Raw genomic sequence first — 20305 nt, forward strand, 5'->3', positions numbered from 1 at the left:
ATGTGTGCCTCTTTTGTCAAGAGCTCCTTTTCCATTTCTGTAAGACTTGATAAGAAAATACTTTTATTCTTCAATAATAACTAGCAGACTTTCGATTGGCAGCTGGGTTGCCAGTTCTGTGTGAATTTTCTCACAAGGAAGCTTAACAGATGAGGGTGTGTCCCTTCATGGCGCTAGATGTTTACAACAATCAGTGTTTTACGTTCGTTTGATGTGAATACAGAAGTCTAAAAGGCATTAAATGATCGGATTTTACACCTCCTTATTTTTTTATGAAGCTCCAGTTTGTGGAGAATCCCCCCTGCCCCCTCTCTTGTCCTCCTTAACCACAGGACAGATGTGTCTTGTTGCACATTATGCATAGATTGTAGGGGTGGAGGCCCTGCTTCAGCTTCTGTAGTGGTGCACTGGGACAAGTATCTCTGTCTCAGGGGGGAAGGCTCTGTGTCAACAATATAGAAAATTGAATTTATTCAAGCATACTGAAAAGCTGTTAGAAGACTGTAATCCTCTGTTCAGGAATGTATATTCCACTATGAGCATGCCTTTTCTCTTGTCATCAGGTGTAACTTTGCTGTGCTATATACGTCTCAGTTTGTTCAACATGTTGCCACAATGGTGGCACTCATTCTAGATATTATGTATACATTTTAAATATGACAAAGAAGCATATAGGAGTGGGTTAATTATATATAATTGAAAATGTACAAACTGATATTATACAATAAAATGACAAATCTGCAACAAAGTTTATGCTTTTTTTCTTTTGAATCATGAAAATGCGACAATAAAAACACAACGAAAGATCTAAAGTGATGTAGTGGAGTGTAAGGCATTCAACTGTCATGGTATTAAACAATTATATGGGTCATTTATAACTAACTTACAATAGTCAAAGATCCAAAGCATGTTTTCCCAAGAATATATATAAGATCCCCTCCCACAAAGAGGTCCAATTACCTTGTTAAAACTTCTTAAAATTACATGTACTTCTCTCTCATCGAATCTATGACTCAAGATGTTTACAAACTCAATGACAAGTCCATTCTCAGTGTTTGTGCACCAGAGGCCTTGTGTTTCCACATCACACTGGTGTTAAGTTGCATACTGAACCACCATTGGCTACTATCTGTGATGTCACAAATCATTCATGTACGTACACGTGTTTTTAAACGATTTTAAATGAGCATAGAGAAACTTTCCCCCTTCAGCAGATTAATGTGAAAACAGATTTCAAGTGTCAAACTCTGCACAAGTGAAGATAAGCTCAACACATTCGTGACTGGAGGGGGACTTTAAATTGCTAGACATGAGTACTTTTACTCAGTGCAAAGTCCTTTCTGTTTCAATCAAGTGATATGACCTGGAAGACAGAGTCGTCGTCGCCCCCGGCCTCTGACTCCTGCCCCGGATCGGGACTAGTTGGCCTCTTGGTCCTCCTCAGCTTGTCCCTCCAGTTGCGTTGTGTGGAAGGAGGCGTGCTGGGAGTCGGAGCACTTGAAACTGCAGCTCTGGGGAAGAAGATTTGTTTGGGGTTGATTATGGGAGAGGAAGGCTGAGTCAAGGGGAAGTTTGCTGGCCGCTGAATGGGGGATTTGATGTTTCTCCTCAGCATGCCCAGGCGGGAGGGCTTTTTCTGGGCCTCTGCCTGCTGCTGACTCTGCAGCTGCTGGTGGAGGATACGCTGAACGTCGTCCTGAATCAAAGAAAAACAAACCGGCTGTCAGAGCACAAGATGTATAAAATAAAATCTAAAAACAGTGATTAGAGACAGGAAATGTTGGATGGAGGGACGAACAAATATGGTGAGATTTGAAACCTGTGAGACTGATCTTTGTTAGATTTACTCTTAAATGGCATTTTTCAAAGTGAATAAGGACTGCATGACCAGATAAATACAACAAAAGGATAAAAGTGTCACAAATGATGTGTTTAGTGTGCAAATTGGTCATAAAGGTGCCTTTTCCTGGGCTTAATTTGTTTTACATCACTGTCAACTAGTAAATAGGACCAAACAGGAATCTTCTTCGCTTCCCCTTCACTTGAGTATTTATCTTTTTTTTTTTTCAAGTGTGTAGGTATTAATGTGTAATATTAGGTTATGTTTAGCCATTTTCTATCTTTTCATTCCAAAATAAGTAGCTGTAATATTTGGAGCGGTGATGAGTACAGACGGGATGTTGAACAGCTAATCATCTTGTGTGGTCAGAACAACCTGGAGTTGAACAAGCTCATAACTGTGGAGATGACTGGACTTTAGGAAGAACCTCCCAACCCTAGATCGAGAGAACTATTGGTTCCAGCCTGCCCTCCATCCTGGACTTGTACACCTCCAGAGTCAGGAAGCGTGCTGGAAAGATCACTGCAGACCCCTCACACCCTGGACACAAGCTGTTCCAACTCCTCTTGAGATACCAGTTGGGTTGGTGGTCAAAAATCACGGTTTGTCTCTGAATTTTGCAAGTTCAATAAACCCTTTTTCTGTTAACCCACTCATTTTGTGTGTGTCCCCCTTCTTCTGTCATGGCCGTGCGGCCCGGTTCATGACAATGTACATACGTACAACGAGAGCAACGTGTAACCAAAGTCAAATTCCATGAATGTATACACACACATGGCCAAAAAAGCTGATTCTGATAAAGCTGATTCTGACCAGAAGATAGTATAAAGGTACAAAGTGCAACTTTACTAAAAATGTAATTAAAATACACAGCCGGTGAGGGTTTGATTATATCCCATCATATCCAGAAAAGGCATTGACCGATATAGAATTTTTTTTAAGTAAAAACCATTTTGTTATTTTAGCTTCAAATAGCAAACACTTTCTGCAAAATGTGCAATATGTTACAATATATATAAACAAAAAAATAAATCATTTTTTCTATCCATAAGAACCAATGGTGTCACACGTCCTTTAAATGTTCTGGAAAGTACCTACTGTCATGTGATTTTGTGTTCTCATAACAACATTTCTAAGATGTCTGTTCCATGTTGTGACAGATCTGAAGGAAGTAGCTACATTTAAAAAAGCTTGTTTTTCATTGCTAAAGGTAATATTCACCCATTTAAGAATTATAATACTTACATAACATGTCCTTTAATATATTGAACCTGCTGTGAGCACATTTCTTGAACAAACCGATATAAAACAAATCAGATAAATATCGTTGTGACACATAAATCACATCGGGAATTTAACCTACAAATTTCACGAAAAACCTGATGTGACATATATGTCACAATCCGAAAAATTATTATCTGCTCCGTTAATAAAAGTCAATGATATTAAGCTAATATATTTTATATTGTTCAATTCAAAGCATATTAGCAAATGTAAACAAATTAATAAAAAAAATATTATTTTACCATTAATGTCCAATGTTATACATGTAACATTTCAGATCTTTAACACTATTTTGAAAACAATGTCAGAAATGTGTGCTATGTGTTCTATTTAATCTTATATCGTTTTATGTCCCCCATCATTTTCCTTGAAGGAGAAATGGGTCTGGGTTCTTATGGGTTAATCAAAGCAGGTACGGTGAAATCTGTTTGGATTTCGAGGTTACAGCTGAAGCGGACGCTGCTGCTGCTGTCACCAGGAAGCTCAACAACACTTCCAAAGTGCAAAGTAGTTTCATCTTTACCCTGCAGGGGGCCAAGCGCTCACCAGATGTGTGCCAAAGCCAATTAACACCAGCAGAAAATCCTCTATGTCTTACTTTTGTAGACTTCTCTATTTTGCGCAATATGACTACATATTTCATTTATATTTTAATTATGTATTTGTTCAGAGATTTGTTCAGTTTATTCACTTCTTTTTTTCGCTGTTAAACATTAAATTTGTCTCAGGTTTTACCTTCCAGGCCTCGAGCTCCAGCGACAGCTCCAGACGTTTCTGCACAGCCTCCAGCAGCTGGTTGTTCAGCAACATCATCTCTGTTTTACTCCTCAGTAGCTCGGCCTCCATCGCCTTCTTCCTGCACAGCAGAACAGAACGAATGACACATTCCTCAAAATAGATTCATAGCTTCCTTTTTTCCCTCTTAAATCTTGATTCCTTAGTTATTTGGAGGAGGTGACTGCGTGCCTCGGGTGTGTACTTACTTCTCGATGGCCTCATCTCTGTCCCGTAACGCCTGCTGCAGAATAGCGCTCTCCTCTGAACCTTTTCCTTTTCCAGATTCAAACTTTCAAATGAACAAGTCAGGAAAAAAAGGTTATGTTTTATCACGACTCTTGTTATTCTCCGTATCAAACATCACTGACTTTTAACAGGATTCTAATCTGATTCCACCGGCAGTCACACGACGTCGTGACTTTCTCGACGGTAAAAAACAGAACGACTCAGATCACTGATACTGCTGCTCGTAAACCTGTCTGGCCGCATATCTGTGCTTTATCGTCTAAACATCCCTGGGCGCCTCACAGGGCATCCTACTGCTCTTTCATAATTAAGGATGGGTTAAATGCAAAGAAGAATTTCCCCAAGGGGATTAATAAAAGGATAATTTCTTCTTAAACAATGAGAAGGATGCTTCATCAAGAGGGCTCATGTACCTCCTAAATGAGCATTAATATACACTTACAGAGCTCAGGACTTCTTTCAAGGCTTCTAGTATTTGAACTTTCTTGTTGATGGTATAAATTCCTTGCTGTGTTGCCAAAAATGTATTAATGGCTTCTTTTTTTTAACGGGTGAAATAGTCTTGCTGCTTTTCCTCGCAAGTTAATATAGTCAGTTATAATAAGCTGCCTGACCTGTCAGCTGTCAGCTTTAGTTCTACTTGTACGTGCAAAGGGAACATTCTTCTGCGGTAACACGCCCCAATAAAATGAACTCAGACTGAGATCGACATGATTAACGGGTAACCAGCTTTATCTCAGTGGGTGTGGCCTTTACCTGTTTGCTGTGGCTGAATGCCAGTTGGCGGGCCACATCATGCAGCTGGGCCAGAGAAGTGTCTAGGTGGTTGTGCTCATTAGAGGGATTAGGACCCGAGCTGGACCCGGACTCTGTAAGCGGGTGCAGCAGCCGCAGAATGGACAGAACCTCATCTTTGACCTGGGATAGAAAGGAACATACATTAAAACAGTCTTGCAGAGGTGATGTCCACTTTGTCCTGATAATGTGCGTATTGATTCGTACCCTCAATCTGTGCTTGCTCCATCCCGGTCCGTCTTTGCTGTCCTGTAGTTTGTCCACCTGCGCCTTAAGCTTGATGCTTCGTCTCCGAGACAGCTCCACCTCTCTGCGCACTTCTTTAAGCTGCAAACAATAAACATCACATCAGTACATTTTCACAAGTCATTCACATTTTTTTTACACAGTGTAAACAGAAACTGCGATTCTAGATTCCTGAGTGAAACTGTAAAAGAATTGTTCAGCTCTTACAAACACCCCAAATATGCGCTAAGGAATGCATTCATAGAAACACACTCAAAGACACATGAAGATAACAGGGAAATGAGAATCATTAACAAAGCATGACGCACAAACTTTTCCCACCACTGTTTCCATTGTTACACTCTGAACTACAAATCAAGCCCTGTCATTATCAGGTGTAAAACCATCAAGGTTCTTCACTGCAAACTCAGGTTTTACTGCTCTTTAACGTCAGAGCATCAAACTCCTTTTGAGAACACTACATTATGCTGTTTGTGATTTCTTGGTGTTCTGGGAACACATTTGCATTTTAAAAGGTTATGCTTTTCTGTTGAGTAAGACGATACTCCTGAGGGCCACATGGGGCCGAACCCTCCCTGTATAACAGGTTGTCTTGTTGTTCGACAAGCCTGTGTGTCGCAGGTTAGATTTAATTTCAATGCACAATTTTTTTTTTTATGTTCGTGGACACTGATAAACTGTCCCTTATTTCAAACACATATAAAGACTGTCATCCTACCGTCTCTGAGACATGTCCCAGTGTCCGACGTCTGCTGAGCAGCTTGCCACTGTTGAGCAAGTCTGGTAACGTCCCGTTCAAGCAGCTCCTCTCGAAGGGGCCCCCTCCTTCATCGTCCAAAGCTTCGGACTGGGAGTCATGATCTAGCCCCTCTGAGGTCAGCTCACTCGGATGGTCTTTCTCCTCAGACGAGGAGACGCTTCTGTTGTCGTCAACCAGCTCTTCTCCAGAATCGTTTAAATTTAACTCAGTGACGAAGATTTGGCTGATCATCAGGTCAGCAGAATTTTCGCCATCAACGGCCATATCTTGCCGCTCTGAGTCGCCTTCAGGCTCGCTTTTGGAGACCTTTGGTTCTAGTTCTGTTGGCAGAACTGTGTGTCTGTGGAGAGATGAAGATTTGCTCTTGAGTGAGGCCACCTTTCTGTCATCCAGTTTGTTGAGAGAGGAGTAGATCTGTTCATTGTTGGTGATTTGAGGCCTCAGCCTCTCGTTGAGGACTGAGAAAGGCTGAATGTGTTCCATGATCAGCCTGGTCGTAGTCACAGGCAGAAGCAGAGTCGATCCAAGCATCTGCAGATACTGTCAGGTTATATATAACAAAGCAGAAAAATAAGGATGGGAGGTAAAAACAGAATGTGCCCACAGAATGAACCCAAACTTGTTTTTCCTGATTTGCTTGCGTTCACAGACGCGCGACATGACATGACATAATGACACCGCTGCCTGTGGCTCAATTAGGTCCTCCTCTTTTGCAGTTGCTACTCAAACACGTGATGCGCAAACATACCAGAGCTGCAAGGGAACAAAGGGAGGAGCACTTTTGATCAGATTATTCAGGCTTGACTCATGATACCTGATTTAAACTGCTCATTTATCGTGCAATGTGCAATACGCAGAGCAGAGGGCTGGAGATGGTGACCACAGAAAACAGATAAAGTTATTTACAGTTGGTGTCAAAGGAAGCCATGTTGACTGTCTATAATTTTTTTTTCCTTCGCTGAGTCATCAATCTATTTTAGAGTTGAAATGCTTTGTGGAAAACACCAGTTGTAGTCATTGCTTGCAGTTAAGAGGGGAATTTGGGGTGATAAATCTCCCACATACATTAGCAGAGACAAGTCGGTAACCCATAAACATGTCCTATTTTATAACTGATTACTGGGCAATGTTTTTGTGTTGGGACAATGAAAAGCTTCATGAAGATGTGAGTTCATTTAAATGTTACACCCAAAGAACAACACTACACCCCGATTATCAGTTATTTTACTGTCAATTCAAGAACTTTGTGACCTTGTTTTTTTTAGAGGTCGACATGTTCTTCCAACTTTTCTGTCATGCCCATGCTTTAATTTGTCACGTTTCAATTGGTTGTGTCAATAAAGTTATGTACTACAATTAGATATGAAATGTAATTAAAGAAGAGTCTTTTGTGGTTGGTGGTTTGTTTTTTCTGCCTCCCTCTTGAAGCATCCTGCCAAATTGCATGTGCTGCACACTGTGTACACATGTTTTCAGGACGTAGGTTACTGCTTAATAAGGGAGGTTGCAGTCTTGAGAGTAAAACTTGTGGGTTTTTTTCTCCTTCATTATATCCAGTAATTGGCATATTATTCTAAATAGGGCAAACTTAATTTATACTTATATTTAGCTTTTTTTTTTCTTAAATTGTACACTTTGTTCAGTGGGGTGAGACAGTGCCACTAATTCACAGAGTATTTGTTGTTGGTTCAGAATTTGGGGAAATAATAGTTATTCACAGGACAGAAAAGGCAAATCTCTGCAAAAGAATAACAGGTTGATTGATATTCAACACATGGCAAGCATCCGATTTCCCTTTGTGTAAATATTTGGCAAAACAAAATGTTACTAAAAACACATTTCATCACTTCCATGATATCTCTGGATTTTGTGACCAGCTTGAAAGTACACGATCACTTCTTGATTTATACAGTTACTTGATACTCACAAAATTGGAGTTTATATTTAAAAAAACATTCTGTTTAACAGAATGAGTCCAATTGTTCTGCTCAGCGGGGTATTCATGATGAGAAAGTAAACAGAAAGACAAAGATGGGATTATAGGAGGCTGTGACTAAACAGACGGACCGATTTACTCTCCAGTCACATAAAATGCTCAACAAAAGACCGATCCCAGCGTGTAGCAGGAAGAGTGGCAACAACAGGAAAAGAGTGTCCTAATTCTTACATTCAGTGACATTAGTCAATGAGACAACAAGTCTCTTCAGGCGTTCCTGTAAAATTATCTGGAAGATATTCTTGTTTTGGGGTGTAAACTACATCAGTGTTTCTCAACCTTTTTTCAGTGATGTACCCTCTGTGAAATATTTTTTTTCAGCTAAGTACCCCCTGACCAGTGCAAAGCCTTTTTAGTTTAAAAAAATATGTATTACACAGCGCTGTGCCATTAGTGTCTGATTTAATATAGAATATATACAATTCAGTTTATGAACTTACACTTATATTGTATTAAATATTTATTGAATGACTATTTTAAAGGATTTGTAAATGGATTTAAAAAAAATCTCACGTACCAACTTGTGGAGGGCCTTCACATAGCCCCATTTGAGAACCACTGAACTACATTATGGAAAAACAGTTACAAAGAAGTTGTTGTGTATATATTGTTTTTTGTTTTGTTCTTGACAAACCTCATTTTTGTATTTATGTTTATATATCTAAACGAATACAAATTTAAGTGACAAAAAAAAAACACAAGAACGTTTTAGTCTATACAAAAAAAAAATCTTTATTGAATGTTTAGTAATAGTATGTTTGTGTTTATTCTTTTAATTCATAAAAAAAAAGTTCTCCACAGGAGAAATACAGTTTGTTTCCTCCTGTCATCATGATGATCATCTATTCAAATCCATGATTAGTCATTGATACTTACTCTTTCCCTAGATTTTTTCCCTTATTGTCCTATTAATTTTGGACTTCCTGTGAGTTGCTAAAGTTCAGTTTTGACTTTTTTCTTCCCTTGTTTGTGTCCATCACTGGCAGCACACCTGAAGCCCAGGTTGTCAGAGGCGGAGTCAGGAGTGTTTCCCATCCTTTAGGACACAGAATCATAAAGTCAGGCAGGACTGCCGTACAGATGCTTTGTGGACTTCTGAAAATGTAGTGTCTCTTATTTTTTAATAACTAACCTGGTCGTGATTCGTGCTTTGTGATTGGCTGAACCATCCATGGTGTCGATCCAGGACCCACCACGCAGCACGTACATTGGTTGTGCTGCTGGAAAGGATGTGGACGTCCATTCCCATGTGTTTCCCATCATATCATACAGTCCTGCATGAAGAATCAACATCGCTCTTATACTATTAGGAAGCACATAAGAGTCAATCTTTATAATATTACATAGAATATAAGGCCTGGACTCTCTTTGGTTTTAACATTTCTGTAACTTCTATTTCTGTCTACTGCTTTCAACTTAAGTCATCTCTGTTAAAAAGTAGCACTTTTAATCTTATGTCATCTCATTAATGTTTTTTTTCAACTTGAATACATGGACAGTTACCATAACTGTTCTGAGAAGGAAATGCTGTGACAGGAGAGACACCATGGTATCCATCCTCTGCAGTGTCTCCATCTGGAAACGACCCCTGAAACATAACAAAGATTAAGTTATTGCAATGTGTTTTCACATTTCACAAGAACATTTGTATGTGAAAGCGTGACAACATATCTATGTTCACTGATATAAAGTGTAAAATAGTACCAAACACATTGTTTTACTGGTAATTTTTATTTTTTTTATGTATCTCAGTTAATACAAATTAGCATTATGGTCAAGTCAACATGGGCTTTTAAACCAAAGTATTACCTTTAGATAGGTAGATCTTATGAAGTTTAATAGGTTTTGCACTAAAAATTATATATTTAGCTCAATAACTATCTGCAAAAAATTGTGGAAACTTTCCACATCAGTGAAAAAGTTAAACATATCAGTGAATCCCTTGTCAAAGCTGCCTATGACAACAACGAAGTGTGCTAATGCTACTGCAACATGCATTTGTTATGTACGCTAACCTGCCACAGGTTGGTTCTGTTGCCCTGGAACTTGTTTCCCCACGGATAAGTCCGACCTGGAACACAAGAGGTAGGAAAGACTTAAGAGGACCGCAAACAATTCAATTATATTGCGTTATTGAGTGTCCCGTGTTTTGTCTTTGACTGGAGAATGTAAATCAAAGCACTGTTCTAACGGTCTAATGGATGTCAGTCAAGAGTAGAACAACTCATCACAATGGTGGTACAGACAGTATTTATTCTGTGTATTCAGTGTATAAACTGTGTACCTTGCAGCCCCCCTCGTGCAGCCCACTCCCACTCCTGCTCAGTAGGCAGTCTCTTGCCCTTCCACCGGCAGAAGGCCTGAGCATCATTCCAGCTCACATGAACCACCGGGAAGCTCAGGCGCTCTCGAATGCCTGAACCAGGTCCTGCAGGCTAGACAGTAGAGAGGCAAAGGAGTGAAAGGTGGGCAATGAAGGCGTACTCAGAGATGTACAAAAAACAATAGTAGAGATGGGGATTCACTCGTGATCTCACCTGTCTCCAAAACCCTCGTTCTATGGGCAACCACCAAGGAGCTGACTGGATGGGAGGAAGAAGTGTCAAAAAGGTTATTCACAAGAGGGCCTTGCTAATGGTAATTGCTGTCCATAAATTCTGTTAAGAGAATTGCAATAGTGTATGTGTTTCAAACAGCCAAATTCTTCTTGTAATGTTTATAGAGCACCAACTACTGACTATGTTTTCACTATCAACGGATCTATTGATCTGTTAAATAATATTGTTTAGCCTTTAAAATGTAAAAAAGCAATTGTAAAAACACCCACAATTAAGTTATTACAATTATTGTCATGTGTCTTTCTGTCTGGCGAACAGCCAGTGTCGTTTCCACTTTATGTAAATGATTAATTCATTATCAATTGATATCAGACTAACTATTGTGTTTCGATTCTTTTTTTTCTAAATCAAAACTCAGAATCCCAGTACCTCAATTCTCTGAGTGACTTTGTTCTTCAGCTCTTCCGGCACAAAGTCTTGAAACACAAAGCTCCAACCAAACGTCTCAGCTTCAGTTGTGTACTTCTGTGCTCTCACAAAGTCTCTGTGGTGAATGAACACCAAGTGAATCACTCTGTAACATCTTTTTTTAAATCAATATCAAAAACACCCCAATATCAGATGTCAAGTTGGATTACCTGAAATCGGCATTTGTGACAGGACGTGTGTCCATTTCAAAGGGCTGCAGTTTAACCTCCTTAGTGGGAGCCTCTCCGTCTCTCCCATCAGCTGCACTGGTTCCCATTAACATCTTTCCTCCTGGTATGTTCAACATCTCACCTGCTGCTGTTTGTGAAGAGAAAACTTGTCTCCATCATGTGGATTCAATGTTGATATGATATACGTTTTGGCATGTTTAGAAATTATAAAGGTGATTTCTTACCCGCCACTGCCAGCAAACACACGGCAGATATCAATGACACAGTTGTAACGTTCATTTTTGCTGATTTTAGCCGACATATATTTGACAGAGCGTATTTAATAAATCGTTATATTCAAACACAAGTTGAAGAGTAAACTAGCAGCAGAACTTCTCCTACTTTGATCAATGGTTACATTTCTGTCGGAGAGATTTTACCGTCGTACCGGAAATGTGTTCGACTAAAAGGTTCCGTGCAAGATAAAAGGTTCCGAATTGTAAATGAACTATTTAACTCACAAGCATTATTTTATTCGTTTAGAAACGGAAACTTTTCACGTAAACAATAAGCTTCAGTTAAGTTAAGAAAAACAAAAGGGTTTGCACCATCTGAGATTTTAAAGATGATCTACCACCAGAACAATATGTCTAACACTGAATCGACTCCTAAAGCCAGAAACTAATCGCCACCCCTTGATAAATACATTAATTTCCGCAAAGCCTCAAGTATAATACTACTGTATGTCCAAGTTTTAAAACGTGGTAAAAAGGTTACTTCTTTTTTAAAGGTTTCCGTTTTATTTGTATTCTAAATGAAACGTCCATGGTTTAATTTTAGACTCTTAAAGTAGCTATTAATCATGCAAAGACTTATCACTTAAGTTTTTTTTACCGTTCAGTTATGTGCAGGTGTAGAAGAAACGTTATCATGTAGATAATACAATGTAATCTTGTGAGAAGCACTTTAATGTAACAAGTGGAGTTAACAAAAAGTGAAATCTTATATACAGTTGGACCGTTTAATCTCCATCAGTGCACATTAAGCATTTAGCGCTTAAACACGTGTTTAAGTTGTCTAAAATATCTCTTTGAATTACATTTTGATTTTAGTGGGGTTAAAAGTACAATATTTTCTGGGAGAAGTAGCAGAAAATACAAGTCCACGTACAAAAAAAAAAAAGTTACACTCCACCACTGTGTTACCGTTTTATTAGCCTAGTCAGGATGCGGTTATTTAACATTTGTGCACTCTTCCAAGCAACAGATTTTTTTTTAGTAGCCAGCTTCTCTTTTGCAAATCAGCAATTGCATTTTTATGGATCAAATTACTTTTCAAGAACAACCAAATCTTTCAAGAGCCAAAAAAATCTTTAATGGGTAGAAAGGCAGAGGCCAGTGCTTTTAACAAAATCTCATAAATAAACCAATCAGAGGAAGGCTTTGACAAATCCATGAAAAAAAACCAACATGACTAGCATAACAATGGTTCTGACAGACGCTGTGATGGATGCTGTGGGGTTTACAGCTGGCCGTCCATCAGACTGAGGTGCTTCAGACTTCCTAGAGCAGGAACACATTGACTGAACTGTCAGGTAAACAACTATCCGTGTGAGTATGACAACAGCTTCTTCTTCAGTTCACCTTTAACCCTTGAGAGAAGACATTCCAGCGCGCATGATCTCATCCACCAACAATATGTTGCTGGCGATGACCGTGCTGTAGAGGAATAAAGAGCCACACGAGATTAATGATAATGCATAAAGAGAATTTTACATTATTCAAATGGTTTTGGACAGTTTTGATATGTGTAACCCCACCATGAATGCAGAAGTTGTTTCTTTACGCTGTAATTATCCCAAACGCCTGCTTCTCCTGCCACCATCGGTTCCCCTGAAGAACAAAAGGATAGAATAAAAAAAACAATCTAAAAGTGTAATTAAACCAGGTTTTGGGGGCTTAATAAGGAATTCACTTAACCAAACTTAAAATACAAACTTACAGTCTTGGGAGTGGAACAATCAATGGAAGTGTTTGACTAGAGACAGAAAGCATAGTTTATGCTTTCTGATACTAGGATGGTAATGAATCCTTTAATAAAAACATGTTACTCTGCAGCGGTTCTGCTTTCTGTCAGTTCAGTCTTTCGCCAATTTATTGCCATATGTACAACAATGAGCATGTACTTGATGTTCAGTGTGTTAGAAAGGCTCAAAGCACTGCACTTTATTATATAGTTTGATCTATATTAAACCGTCATTTGAAGAAACTTGAAAGAAAGCGCTTCAAAATTGGTTAAGTTAATAGTGTTATGTTACAGATGGCTGCTTTTGAAATGCAAAAACACATTGCGATGTATTGTGGAGAGCTTGAAATATAGTATGGGACAATCTTCTAATAACGGTATGTTGTGGTTCTGACCTGTGCTGAGGTCCACTCCAACGAGCTGACCACTTTCTTTGTACTCAGTCTGCAGCTTCAGCAGAGTCTCCATTTGGTCGTAGCCAGAGTTCTGGGCCAGAACCTACCAAGGAAGACGCATCATAAAAAAAAAAAAAGTGTGAATGTTAATGAATAATGAACCCCGAATTTTGTCTCAGAAGCAAGGGATTTCTATATTGCATAGAGAAACAGTAAAAGCCTGGGGAAAAGTAGAGACTCTTCACCTTGGGGATGACTAGAAGAGCATCTGCAAATGCTTGGACTCCCAGCTGGGCTCTGCCTTTGACATTGGGCTTATGTTTCACCAGAGCGTCTGCCACAGCCACCTCGAACGCACCTGCACCAGACACGACACTTCCTAAAAAGAGACGAAGAGAAGATACAAGTAAAATTGTCTTTGCTCAATAAGGTAGGAACAATATGTTTAAAAAAAAATCTGTTTGTTCTGATCAGCTAATACATGTAGGAGAGACCGAAACGGTCCTAATGCAGAGGAAAAAGACCAGAGTTACTGTAGCACAGACATAAGTCCAGAGAGAGCCATGTTAGCATCCCTGGGTGTTCGCTGTGCAAATGAGAACAACTGCATTTCAGAAAAGAAAGAACAGATAAACAGACCACAATGTCAGGTGTTCATTTTATAAAACTCAAGACAAGTAGAAGAACGGAAAATGACTTGAGCTAGTGGATCCTTAAAGGACCGTTTGAGGAGCTTCCTAAACTATGGTAATTAATTTGGTAAACATATGGAAAATAGAAGTCTACAGTCACTATTGACAGGAAAACAAAACCCACAGAAGAGGGACAAAAGTAACAGTTTCTTTGAATTTCTTTTCACAATGCATTGACTTGCAATTTTAACTGCAAGTGTAAAAGGTTCAAACTTAACAGTGAATGTGTAATAAACCATAAAATGTATTCAAGCAGATAAGAGTATCAACTCAAGACTATTGCCAACCATTTATTTGATGTAAATTGGATATTTGAGGAACATTGGACATCAAAATGTTAGCTGCACCCCAGCAGTAAAACAAAACAACCATCACTTGTTGCAATAAATCATATTCCCATAAAACAAATATGAAACAAATAATTTTAGGTTGCATGGTGTCTTACCATCTTCAATGGCGTTCTTGACTGCCCGTAAACCGTCCCTTACAGCATCTTTGATCTGTGTCAGGGTGTGTTTGTTGGGTCCCTTCACCAGCAGGGTAACTGAGCGAGGGTTCCCACACTGCTCAATGAACGTGAACTTCTCCTCTCCCTGCAAACATTGGAGGAGATTAACAACTTTGCCTCAACATCTTAGGGGTTAACTTCTTTTTCACCTGGACCCCATTTTCCCACTTTTTTTGCATCCAACTGACTCATTTTGCTCATTTTTTGTTATCGTGTCATGTGACGTAACAGCCTATTTATCGGCTGACGTCTGCAGCGTTCTGGCTCATACTTGACCAAGTTAAAAAAAAAATAAAAAATAGGGCCCAGTTTCAAAAATACTGAAATACATAAAACAAAGAATACACAGAAAAAATACTCACTAGTGTGTGTTCATAAATCAACCCAGCGTATCCCAAGCACTCAGGTGTGAGGTCATCAATTGAATTCATGGCAATACCTCCGCAAGCGAGGGTGAGCCTACCGAGGAAAAAAACGAAACTATGTATAACTCAGTTCTATGATGTGATTTATGATGGAAAAACATCATGCACCTGTGGGACAGCAAGTTTGTTTGTGAAACTTTTGAAATAATATCTAAATATTTAATTTACGCAATCAAGAAACATTTGCTCCCTTGTGGATAAACAAAGTACGAAAGATTGTAATATATTGGGCAGTTTGTTCTGATCAGCTAATACATGTAGGAGAGACCGAAACGCTCCTAATGCAGAGGAAAAAGACCAGAGTTACTGTAGCACAGACATAAGTCCAGAGAGAGCCATGTTAGCATCCCTGGGTGTTCGCTGTGCAAATGAGAACAACTGCATTTCAGAAAAGAAAGAACAGATAAACAGACCAATGTCACAGATGTCTAAAGTCACCTTTGACAGGAAAACAAAAAAAGGGACAAACGTAACCGTTTCTTTTCATTTAAAAATGCATTGAATTGCAAGTCTAAAACGGTAAAACGTAACAGTAAATGTGTGATAAACCATCAAATGTATTCAAGCAGATAAGAGTATCAACTCAAGACTATTGCCAACCAATTATTTGATGTAAATTGGATATTTGAGGAACATTGGACGTCAAAATGTTCACTGCAAAGATTTTAATATATTATAGATATTGAACCCCGTTTGCCCAACTTTTAAATTTTTCTTTCTTGTAAAGAATGCTGTAGATTTCAGTTTTACACACTAAAATGTTGCCCCCAAAAACTACAATCATTGTACAGAAAAGGGCATTTATAATTTTAATTCGTAACAAGTAAAATATGTTTCTTTCTTACCTCTCCATATTCCTCCTCTTTGCCCTGCGCAGGGCTACGATGCCCTCCTTGGCTAGGGCATCCAGGGAGAATGGGTCAATACCCTAAACAAGAGAAAACATTACATTTCCATTCATCTTCAAGAAATAATTCACTGTGTATTTATGTCAGTTATAGCAATAGTACGTTTATTCTGATCCGCTGAATACATGTAGGGGAGGAAGGTACTCTCCTAATGCAGAGGTACAGATCAGATTTACTTTAGCACAGATATAAGAGACCAGGGGGAGCTACGTTAGCATCCTTGGGTGTTCTCTGTGCATCTCATGAGAGATTAATTAACCCTTAATTGTCAGTCTCCATATAGAAATGTAAAGTCTTAAATCATTTGTTAATCGACCTGTAGTGTGGTGAATGCGAGAGGGGTGGACATTTCTCATTCTGTTGCGATAAAAAAAAAAAACTGTCTGTTGGGAGATAGTGACTTAAACAAAGTAAGAGTAGAAGTACAGTTGAGCCACTTGTCAATGAAGGATTTAAGTTTTGTTTTTGTAACGTTCATGTACACTGGTATTAAGAGTTCAGATGTATCTGACTGCTTGTTAAAAAGTAGCAATAGAAAGTAGGATACAACATTGAGGATGCAATACATTGAGATGCATCGAGACTTGTGCATTTTAATTGCCGACGGGTGAATTGAATGGTGAGGCCAGAGAAGATTCACCACTCGCAGCTATTTGTTAGTTTCTCTTTGATGATGACCAGAGCTATGACGACAGACTAAACATCTACCCATTATCTAAATTGAACCTTTTAAAAAAACAGTTCCAACATAATCAGATAGTATGCTTATAGCCTGCTGTAATTCTTCAATGTTTCACAAGACTGGTCACCCCATATGATTTTCTTGAGCTTCATACTAGTTGTCGTTTGAAGCTCATTTTGAAATTTAAGGAGACATGGAACTACAACTAATACTGCATGCATCCTCTTCAAGCATACCTTCTGGTTAATGACAACAAAGCCTTTCTCCCCATTGGGACAGACTTTGTTCTTGAAGCTGATGATCTTCTGCACGCGATCTTCAATGAACTTCCTTTCTGCAGCCACAAGTTTCTCCCTCTCCTCCGCACTCTTGTAGAAAAAGCCAGAGTTGACCTCTGTCTTTTCATACTCCAAAGAGACGTTGCAGGTCAGCACATGGGCATCCTCCACCCTCTTCTTCATGTCTGGGTGTCTGGCACCGTGGTCCAAAACCAAACCTCTGATCAGCCTGAGAAAGAAAAGAAAAAAGCAACAATCTTAAGATGTTTGGGACCACTATACACTCCACCACCATCAGTAAAAGGATGAGTTGCCTCCTGAGTCGAGTCTTCAGATTGTTATTAAAACTCACTGTGTATCGCAGTCGGTCTTGTGCTTCATCTCCATAATTTCCACCATGTACAGGTCAATGGGCTCATTAGGTTTGGTGATGGCCAGCACAGCATCTACTACAGCCTGCAGACAAACATATCACACCAACCATTGGAAAAACAATATGGCAGGAAAATAATAATCAGCTCAGTTGACTGTCAGTCAGTTACACAGCTAACTGTGAAAAGATATCACTTTGGGTCATGGTGGTTTATGGGGGACATTTGTCAATATTTTACAGTTTACAGTCAGAGGGATAAACTAGTCTACCAAAATTCATTCTCTCAAGTCTCACCTCAGTGAGCAAGTCTGCCAGCTCTGCGTAGACCTTGGTTCTGAGGGAGGTGCGAGCTACATTGATGAGGGTCTCTCTGTCCATTTCCCGAGTCACCTTCAGCTCTTCCAGAACCGCCAGGGCTTTCTCTTTAGCCGCCTCAAAACCCTCAGCAATGATTCTTGGATGAAGACCCTGCAGCACAAAATAACAAAGGAGTTACCTCAGGAAAATATAACCTGTTCCAAATACTAGTCATTGAAATGCATTCTAAAAAAGAGACTCACAAGCCCTTTTGGGTAAAACAAAAACGTGTACATTCTGGGTGGCTAACCAGACAGGCCTGTAACTGCAGAAATGTAAAGCATTTCTCGTTTACCTCTGACACGTAGAGCTCCGCCTGCTTCAGCAGTTCACCAATGATGAGGACATTTGATGTGGTTCCATCTCCCGTTATGTCATCCTGCGCCGTGGCCACCTTTGCAATGAGTGATGCCGTCGGGTGCTGAATTTGCTGCGAGGTGCAAAATAAAAGAAAGTCCTCAGTAAATAAAGGGCAACAGGGCTGCAACCAACAATTACTTTAATTACCAATTGTCAATCACACTTTCAGAGAGCCCAGGGTGGCAAAATGTCTTAGAAATTCATAGCAAACGCATTTCAAAAGTAAGCCTGTTCATCGTGTTAGAAATTTGTCGACTGAGGGTGCCTGACTTAGTGCTCATCTTTCATCAATAGGCATAAATGTTACGTGCCCAAATTATAGAGCAAAAATATACTTTTAATGACATTTGTTTACAATATAAACATGCTCTTCAAAAATCCGTTGATAAAAATAAAAAAAATAGAATATCCTCCTCTAACATTAAATGCAGTCTCCAAAAAAAAAAATTGCTTAATTCATACAAAATTGTGTTTTCAGTGTTTAAGTAAATGGAACCCACATTAATTTGGGGTGTGGTCATTCAAACTAAAAAGACGGAAGCACAATAAAGGACACGACAGTCGGACAGAAGTAGTCAGTTTACAGCTCTGCACTTCCTCCATCACTTACCATCTCGTGCAACAAGACGTTGCCATCTTTGGTCAGCTTTATGTCTCCTGCGCCAGAAACCAGCCTGCGGATGCAAACAGGCAGCCAAGCTTTAATGAAAGCGGGTTTGCTACAACACGCATCCTGCTATTAAACAGTTAGTCAAGGAACGATTTAATTCATACATAACTACGTCCAGTGTCTGTCTACTGAGTTACTGACTAATAAAGGATAATCTTATCCCAACATTCAGTAGCAGGCAGCTAAGCTAAACTTTTCAAAACAATATCAAGCTTCAATAATTAACGCAACAGAGTCCTTCATTAAAGCAACTAATGTAGTGAACGGTAAAATAAGCCGTGAACGTAATCCGATAACGGATCGATACCAACCGGCTAACGTTAGCTTGGTGGTCGTCAACGCGATGACTGGGCGCGACAACGTGCGCAGGGAAACTCCACTCAGCCGGTGGGGCCTAAACCGACCAGAACCGTGATCTAACGTAAATACTCTGTGGCGCAGGGTGGCAGATATATACAGAAGGGATGATTTACATATGGAAAAGAAAGCTATAATACAAAGGGTGGAGGTTAACTGTAGTGCGAGCGTTGACGTTACATGCGTAGGCAATCTAACGTTACCGGTGAGCTGCAGCTAAGCGCCGCTAACATCACTTAGCAGCGTTAGCTTAGCTTAGCACAGCACGCACGCTGCACAAAGGGCTCCGGAGGAACTCACATTTTCATAGTCCCCTTCGGTCCCAGGTTACTTTTCAGCACATCCTGAAGCCCCCGGGCCGCACTGATGTTCACTGCCAGGGCGGCCTGGGCCCTGGCCACCTCTGCTTTTGGGTTCAGAGATTTAATAGCAGACATAGCGAAGCAGCTCAACCAGCGATGTAAAAGTAAAACTACTGCTGGCAGAGAGTCGCAGTTCTCGGGCTCAGACGCTCTCGAAAGGAGGGACGTTTTCTAGAAGGCTCCAACACGTGGTCTCGTGATGCGTTTAAGTAACCGATCTAGGCTCCGACAATAGGCTTCTTTAAAAGCTTAAAACGGCCTGTTTACTTTTAATACCCCAAAATGAATCCTGGTTATAAATAACTGCACCCTATGTTGGAGTGATAGGAGTGTTAATATATACAAGCAACACCGGTAAAAGATCAGGGTAAAACATTTTGCAGTTGGGTTTCTGAATCACAATGACTGGTAGATAAAGGGATGCATATTACACCAAAAGCCTGCTACTGGTGCACACAAATTGTTGTTTGTAATGGCAATGCGTGCAAATACCTAAAATAAGATCTCTTTTTTTATATTTTTGGTAAGCATATTCTGTACAATATGTTTGCAAATAAATTCAAACTATGATTTTGCTTATGTACCTTTTAATCTGAATTAAAAGGAATATAATGTTACTAATATTGCTAATATAACAATTGTTGTCTCTAAGATATTGTTCACTAGTTCCTGAGGACGCACTCAACCCCCCCCACCCCCCACACACACACACACACTTTTTACAATAACCACTTCGTCGGAGCTGTGCATTTTCCGTTTAGAGGGTTTGGAGA

General features: G+C 39.6%; 3 protein-coding genes across 5 annotated transcripts; all 3 read right to left on the reverse strand.

Annotated features, from left to right (window-relative positions):
• Positions 1-672: 672 nt before the first annotated feature.
• On the reverse strand, positions 673-6439 carry bicdl2l (bicaudal-D-related protein 2-like). Its single transcript, XM_079234093.1, has 6 exons — positions 5907-6439; positions 5150-5269; positions 4904-5065; positions 4108-4190; positions 3860-3980; positions 673-1696 (listed from the first exon to the last, which is right to left on the reverse strand). The coding sequence occupies exons 1-6, from the start codon at positions 6429-6431 to the stop codon at positions 1346-1348; spliced, it is 1362 nt and encodes a 453-aa protein (XP_079090219.1). The 5' UTR covers positions 6432-6439; the 3' UTR covers positions 673-1345.
• Positions 6440-8656: 2217 nt separating this feature from the next.
• Positions 8657-11533, reverse strand: sumf2 (sulfatase modifying factor 2). Of its 2 annotated transcripts, none has more exons than XM_079238079.1 (9): positions 11386-11533; positions 11141-11285; positions 10932-11046; positions 10482-10526; positions 10229-10379; positions 9960-10015; positions 9448-9532; positions 9077-9218; positions 8657-8980 (listed from the first exon to the last, which is right to left on the reverse strand). In XM_079238079.1, the coding sequence occupies exons 1-9, from the start codon at positions 11438-11440 to the stop codon at positions 8878-8880; spliced, it is 897 nt and encodes a 298-aa protein (XP_079094205.1). In that variant the 5' UTR covers positions 11441-11533; the 3' UTR covers positions 8657-8877. The 2 variants fall into 2 exon arrangements, with proteins under 2 accessions (XP_079094205.1, XP_079094204.1); XM_079238078.1 differs by having other exon boundaries at positions 11141-11288.
• Positions 11534-12334: 801 nt separating this feature from the next.
• Positions 12335-19664, reverse strand: cct6a (chaperonin containing TCP1, subunit 6A (zeta 1)). 2 transcript variants are annotated; one of them, XM_079237349.1, is made up of 14 exons: positions 19471-19664; positions 18754-18817; positions 18079-18213; positions 17721-17894; positions 17406-17509; positions 17012-17282; positions 16031-16113; positions 15123-15219; positions 14698-14845; positions 13806-13939; positions 13561-13663; positions 12960-13032; positions 12784-12858; positions 12335-12702 (listed from the first exon to the last, which is right to left on the reverse strand). In XM_079237349.1, the coding sequence occupies exons 1-13, from the start codon at positions 19605-19607 to the stop codon at positions 12786-12788; spliced, it is 1596 nt and encodes a 531-aa protein (XP_079093475.1). In that variant the 5' UTR covers positions 19608-19664; the 3' UTR covers positions 12335-12702; positions 12784-12785. The 2 variants fall into 2 exon arrangements, with proteins under 2 accessions (XP_079093475.1, XP_079093474.1); XM_079237348.1 differs by having other exon boundaries at positions 12335-12858.
• Positions 19665-20305: the final 641 nt, after the last annotated feature.

The sequence above is a fragment of the Taurulus bubalis genome, assembly GCF_910589615.1.
Source record: "Taurulus bubalis genome assembly, chromosome: 2".
NCBI classification, from domain to species: Eukaryota; Metazoa; Chordata; class Actinopteri; order Perciformes; family Cottidae; genus Taurulus; species Taurulus bubalis.

What these genes read in the sequence shown, in the direction of transcription:
- cct6a (XM_079237349.1), bottom strand. Translation starts at nt 19,607, where the DNA reads ATGTCTGCTATTAAATCTCTGAACCCAAAAGCAGAGGTGGCCAGGGCC. An exon ending in TTGTTGTCATTAACCAGAAG is followed by an intron (nt 16,114 to 17,011) that starts GTATGCTTGAAG and finishes TCTCTTGTTTAG; the next exon opens with GGTATTGACCCATTCTCCCT. An exon ending in CTCTTCTAGTCATCCCCAAG is followed by an intron (nt 13,664 to 13,805) that starts GTGAAGAGTCTC and finishes CTTCCTTGGTAG; the next exon opens with GTTCTGGCCCAGAACTCTGG.
- sumf2 (XM_079238078.1), bottom strand. Translation starts at nt 11,440, where the DNA reads ATGAACGTTACAACTGTGTCATTGATATCTGCCGTGTGTTTGCTGGCA. An exon ending in GTCACAAATGCCGATTTCAG is followed by an intron (nt 11,047 to 11,140) that starts GTAATCCAACTT and finishes CATTCACCACAG; the next exon opens with AGACTTTGTGAGAGCACAGA. An exon ending in AAAGCACGAATCACGACCAG is followed by an intron (nt 8,981 to 9,076) that starts GTTAGTTATTAA and finishes TGTGTCCTAAAG; the next exon opens with GATGGGAAACACTCCTGACT.
- bicdl2l (XM_079234093.1), bottom strand. Translation starts at nt 6,431, where the DNA reads ATGGAACACATTCAGCCTTTCTCAGTCCTCAACGAGAGGCTGAGGCCT. An exon ending in GGAGCAAGCACAGATTGAGG is followed by an intron (nt 5,066 to 5,149) that starts GTACGAATCAAT and finishes TTTCTATCCCAG; the next exon opens with GTCAAAGATGAGGTTCTGTC. An exon ending in TGGAGCTCGAGGCCTGGAAG is followed by an intron (nt 1,697 to 3,859) that starts GTAAAACCTGAG and finishes TCTTTGATTCAG; the next exon opens with GACGACGTTCAGCGTATCCT.